This window comes from Crinia signifera, chromosome 8, assembly GCF_055691185.1.
Source record: "Crinia signifera chromosome 8, ASM5569118v1, whole genome shotgun sequence".
NCBI lineage: Eukaryota > Metazoa > Chordata > Amphibia > Anura > Myobatrachidae > Crinia > Crinia signifera.
Window position 1 is genome coordinate 7687383 of NC_139224.1, and position 6021 is coordinate 7693403.

The window sequence follows — 6021 nt, forward strand, 5'->3', positions numbered from 1 at the left end:
TTGTTGGACTACACATCCCAGCATTCCCTGCAACAGTTTTATCATGGCCAAATAGCAAATTGTAGCAGGGCATGCTGGGATGTGTAGTCCAACAACAGCTGGAGGGCCAAAGGTTCCCCATCTCTGACCTACGACTTTGCTCTGTTTCTGGACTTCCCTCTTAACGAATGATTGCTATTAAATGGGTAAGAAAGGTGTTTCCACACAGGTAATAACAATCAAACATTAAGAGGGAAGTCCAGAAACAGAGCATTGTGTCCCTCCTGGAAAGGGTCATGTTGGGAGGTATGGTACACTAACTCAAACCATAAATAACTGTCTTTTTTACACAAACAGAGCCGCAGAGCCGACCAAAGGATCCAGATCTTTTCACTGACCGACCCGGGTCGACCCGGGTCCGCTCAAAGAACCGTTTTGCCCATCTCTATTGATTATACGCGGACCGGTGACTAGAGCACGCCGGGAAATGTAGTCATGAGTAATGTCTCCCCCAGGCGGCTGTGAGGAGGAGCCGGGGTAGCGCGATTTGATGACATAATTCTGAAACCGCCCTATCTGTCATGACCTGCGAGTAGGCGTGGCTCAGAGGTCAGGAATGTGTGCTGTGCCCTGATTGGTGAAGCCTTGCACATGATCCTGCGACCGGCAAGGGGGCGGGGCTATACAGGCAGTGGAGTAGCCAACATTGTAAGGAGTTTCTGGCAGCTGGAATTTCAGTGATATCTGCTGTGTGTGACCGGGAGACATTGCATTACATTGTATCCGCCTCCAGGAGCAAGCAATGGCCAGGGAAGTAAGTCATTCTTTTATATATATATATATATATATATATATATATCATTATACAGCTGCTGGTTCACTGCAAGTCCAAGCAGAGGCTGCGCATATGTCACTCCACAGGCATGCATTAAAGCAGCTTTTCTCTAACTGGGTACCCAGGAACCCTGGGGTTTCATGGGGCAATTGGAGGGGTGCACTGGACCAATGTTAATTGTTTATGGTCCATGCAGCAAACATCATTCTTCCCTGCATAACTGACCTGAATGATGATCCACTAACACACTTTACTTAATTTAATATGGTTTTCTGAATCTCACATTAATACACTTTTGGCCTATCTGAATTGTAAATGGTGGACTGCGAGAGGTGCTGAAGGAGAGGAAGGAGTTACGGATAACTCCTATAGAGCACATTGTGGGCTACAGGAGATGGTAGAAAACTGATGAAATATGGCGAGGATATTGTGACTCTCTGTCTATCATGTTGTATTGTTTCAGTTTGCAGAGAACGCCAGAGAACATACTACAATTAAAAGTGAACCCAAACCTGGATTCCTGGATCGCCTGAGTGATACAGCTGGGGGGATGCTGGTGGGCCTCATCGCCTTCTCTCTCTCATTCTACCTGCTGTTTACTAATGAGGTGAGAATATGATCTGCATGTGTACTGATACTTACTGTGGAGGGTTGGGCTATTTGGGTAGTGGGAGGGGTGGGCTAGTTGGGTAGAGGGAGGGGTGGGCTAGATGGGTGGGCTAGTTGGGTAGAGGGAGGGGTGGGCTAGTTGGGTAGAGGGATGCTAGTAGGGTAGCGGGAGGGGGGCACTAGTTGGGTATAGGGAGGGGTGAGCTAGTAGGGTAGCGGGAGGGGGATGCTAGTAGGGTAGCAGGAGGGGGGCACTAGTTGGGTATAGGGAGGGGTTGGGTAGAGGGAGGGGTGGGCTAGTTGGGTAGAGGGATGCTAGTTGGGTAGCGGGAGGGGGGCACTAGTTGGGTAGCGGGAGGGGTGAGCTAGTAGGGTAGCAGGAGGGGTACGCTTGTTGATAGCTAAGGGGTATGCTGATTGTACAGAGGGAGGGGGTAGAACATATACAGTATATGTAGGATAGATTGGCTGAATGCACAGGTAAAATGGGTCTGGTAACAATCCCAGAGACCAGTCCGGTCCGATGCGTGGTACAGTGCACATCACATGAGGATCCCACGGGCTGCAGGTAAAATGTGTTGCATCACATGCCGGGCAGGCTTGGCTGGGATTTCATACAATGCAATCTATGCAAAATGACTGTATACGGTGCATCGTATACAGTTGTGCCGCCTGGGAGGTTCCTGGGCGGCTTCTCTGCACTAATGTATGGGAACCTTTACAAGAATCTATCTGCAGGAAGATGCAAGAAGATGGAGCAAGTCCCCAGGTTTGTACAGTTTTACATTACATTTATGTCCCTATGGGGCCCATTTGCTATTGAATGAAGTATCCCCTGAATGTAAGATGTTTGATCCCTCCTGCCCTAATAGGGTTCTATGGGGCATGCGATGCTGCCCGATGTATCAATCAGACATGCTACATTTGCCAATGAAGCCATTCTGTAATCTCTTCTCCTGTCCATCTGTACAGACTTTCTGAGTTTTCTTGTTGCTGTGATGTTACAGAATGATAAGTAACACGTATAGCCCTGAAATCCTCTCCGTATTGTCCTTCCAGGGCCGGGCAGTACGAGTGGCGGCTTCTCTGGACGAGGGTCTCTCAGTCGTGGTCCCTATAGGTAACATCCACAGAGTGGACCCTCAGAATGAGGCCAGGCTGGTGCACGTGTCGGGATTACTGCAGACAGCCAAGGTCAGTGTCAGCAAATTATATAATACAGTCAGTGGGGAAATGTATTGAACGTGGACTTGTTGCCTTTGCACAGTGAGAGCCGTCGGTCTACACCAAAACAAGTGAAAAACTTGTGTTGACCATGTACTTGACCACCTTACGCTTGTGTCGAAATTCTGTCATTGTTGACCATTCTTAGGTGTCGACCTAGCCACCAGTAGTGGTCGACAGTGACTGTCGACCGAGGGAACGGATACCCTTTCAAAATCTGTGCAGTTCCTCTTCCCTGGGGTGTCACTCTCTGCTGTGGTGCTTATAGCACATGTTTGGTCTGTATATCAGTGCTGAAATACAGACCACACTATGCTAGAAGCACCATAGCAGAGAGCCACACCCAGGAAGGGAAACGGGAACTGCACAGGTTTACAAGATGTAGGGTGCTGGGATGAACGCTACACAAATGACTTCTTGTGGACACTTGTGTACAGATGACAACAAATTATCATACGTCAATAGTAATATTCACTTTATTGCATTCTTTTTAATACCTTTTTCTTTTCTTATTTTGATTGTTTGTTTGGCTTTATATTTGAATCCACCAACTTTTTGGTTGGTCATTTTTAATTCCCAACACCTCCAGTATGAACTTTATAGACCCGCCTCCTTCCCTGATTGGCTCACTGAGTCCCGCATACCACTCTTGGCGCCAGTGCACTGCTGGAACCAATGAGTCTCCCGTCATCGATGTAAATCATTAATGGCACCATCGATGGTAGAGCGATACGTGACCGTTAATCCGTAATGTCGCGGCCCCTAGTATGTTCGTACTGTCAGCAGAAAATCCGCCTTTTGAATGCACATAGAAATGAAACGTAACAGACGAGAATTTTCTGGGTGATTAATGGCTTGAACCGTCGTCTGTTTGCAGCATTGTATCATATTGTTTTTATTTCAATGCAGCTGCTCTATGACCCAAACTACGGGGTCACCATGCACTGTGTGAAGCTGAAGCGCCAGGTGGAGATGTACCAATGGGTGGAGTATGAGGAATCCAAGTAAGAGTCATGTACACAATAAGTGTGCTCTGCTTTGAGAGGACGCTGACGCCTTCTCCGCGTTCATCCCGGTTACGCCCCTTCCCCGGAGACGCTGACTCAGCCATTCCTTTCCTTAGCTGTAATGCACGGCTTCTGTATCCCATTACGTCCTTGTAGGTTCTCTAAGTTATTTTGCCCTTTGCTATTGTAATGAGAAAATAAAGTAAAAAGTAGTTGCATTCTGATTCCCTCATATGTAAGTCAGTGAGTCATTCAGCTTGACTGGGAGGGGCCCAGTGGCCTATGTCATGCCTGATCTTGGGGGCCCAGTGTCGTGTGTCAAGGCTGAATAGCATGGGTGCCTAGTGTCCTGTGTCACACCTGAGTGGGAGGGGCCCAGTGTCCTGTGTCACGCCTGAGAGCGGGGAGGGGCCCAGTGTCCTGTGTCACGCCTGAGAGCGGGGAGGGGCCCAGTGTCCTGTGTCACGCCTGAGAGCGGGGAGGGGCCCAGTGTCCTGTGTCACGCCTGAGAGCGGGGAGGGGCCCAGTGTCCTGTGTCACGCCTGAGAGCGGGGAGGGGCCCAGTGTCCTGTGTCACGCCTGAGAGCGGGGAGGGGCCCAGTGTCCTGTGTCACGCCTGAGAGCGGGGAGGGGCCCAGTGTCCTGTGTCACGCCTGAGAGCGGGGAGGGGCCCAGTGTCCTGTGTCACGCCTGAGAGCGGGGAGGGGCCCAGTGTCCTGTGTCACGCCTGAGAGCGGGGAGGGGCCCAGTGTCCTGTGTCACGCCTGAGAGCGGGGAGGGGCCCAGTGTCCTGTGTCACGCCTGAGAGCGGGGAGGGGCCCAGTGTCCTGTGTCACGCCTGAGAGCGGGGGAGGGGCCCAGTGTCCTGTGTCACGCCTGAGAGCGGGGAGGGGCCCAGTGTCCTGTGTCGCCCCTGAGAGCGGGGAGGGGCCTAGTGTCCTGTGTCGCCCCTGAGAGCGGGGAGGGGCCTAGTGTCCTGTGTCGCCCCTGAGAGCGGGGAGGGGCCTAGTGTCCTGTGTCGCCCCTGAGAGCGGGGAGGGGCCCAGTGTCCTGTGTCGCCCCTGAGAGCGGGGAGGGGCCCAGTGTCCTGTGTCGCCCCTGAGAGCGGGGAGGGGCCCAGTGTCCTGTGTCACGCCTGAGTAGGAGGGGCCCAGTGTCCTGTGTCACGCCTGAGTGGGAGGGGCACAGTGTCCTGTGTCTCCCCTGAGAGCGGGGAGGGGCCCAGTGTCCTGTGTCGCCCCTGAGAGCGGGGAGGGGCCCAGTGTCCTGTGTCGCCCCTGAGAGCGGGGAGGGGCCCAGTGTCCTGTGTCGCCCCTGAGAGCGGGGAGGGGCCCAGTGTCCTGTGTCGCCCCTGAGAGCGGGGAGGGGCCCAGTGTCCTGTGTCGCCCCTGAGAGCGGGGAGGGGCCCAGTGTCCTGTGTCGCCCCTGAGAGCGGGAGGGGCCCAGTGTCCTGTGTGTCGCCCCTGAGAGCGGGGAGGGGCCCAGTGTCCTGTGTGTCGCCCCTGAGAGCGGGGAGGGGCCCAGTGTCCTGTGTCGCCCCTGAGAGCGGGGAGGGGCCCAGTGTCCTGTGTCGCCCCTGAGAGCGGGGAGGGGCCCAGTGTCCTGTGTGTCGCCCCTGAGAGCGGGGAGGGGCCCAGTGTCCTGTGTGTCGCCCCTGAGAGCGGGGAGGGGCCCAGTGTCCTGTGTGTCGCCCCTGAGAGCGGGGAGGGGCCCAGTGTCCTGTGTGTCGCCCCTGAGAGCGGGGAGGGGCCCAGTGTCCTGTGGTCGCCCCTGAGAGCGGGGAGGGGCCCAGTGTCCTGTGTGTCGCCCCTGAGAGCGGGGAGGGGCCCAGTGTCCTGTGTGTCGCCCCTGAGAGCGGGGAGGGGCCCAGTGTCCTGTGTCGCCCCTGAGAGCGGGGAGGGGCCCAGTGTCCTGTGTCGCCCCTGAGAGCGGGGAGGGGCCCAGTGTCCTGTGTCGCCCCTGAGAGCGGGGAGGGGCCCAGTGTCCTGTGTGTCGCCCCTGAGAGCGGGGAGGGGCCCAGTGTCCTGTGTGTCGCCCCTGAGAGCGGGGAGGGGCCCAGTGTCCTGTGTCGCCCCTGAGAGCGGGGAGGGGCCCAGTGTCCTGTGTCACCCTGAGAGCGGGGAGGGGCCCAGTGTCCTGTGTCGCCCCTGAGAGCGGGGAGGGGCACAGTGTCTTCAGTGAGATACTGATGGACTAGGAGTTGAGGGATTAATAAAACAGGGAGAAGCAGGAAAACCTGCACATGCTACTTGGAATGGCAGAAGTTACTCTACTCCGATCATTCTAGTTGGAGAACTGTGTCAGACCTTCCAGCATGTGCCGGGCACAATCTAACAGAATGAATATTGGGAATTGGCTGTATGGTGA

General features: G+C 54.8%; 1 protein-coding gene across 1 annotated transcript in view; it reads left to right on the plus strand.

The window, feature by feature from the left end:
* The first annotated feature begins 612 nt into the window (after positions 1-612).
* Positions 613-6021, plus strand: part of TMEM43 (transmembrane protein 43) — an 11417-nt gene continuing 6008 nt past the window's right edge. The window contains 4 exon segments of the mRNA XM_083155674.1: positions 613-793; positions 1278-1421; positions 2483-2617; positions 3557-3651. Of these exon segments, the coding sequence (XP_083011800.1) occupies positions 782-793; positions 1278-1421; positions 2483-2617; positions 3557-3651 (386 nt within the window). The 5' untranslated portion in view covers positions 613-781.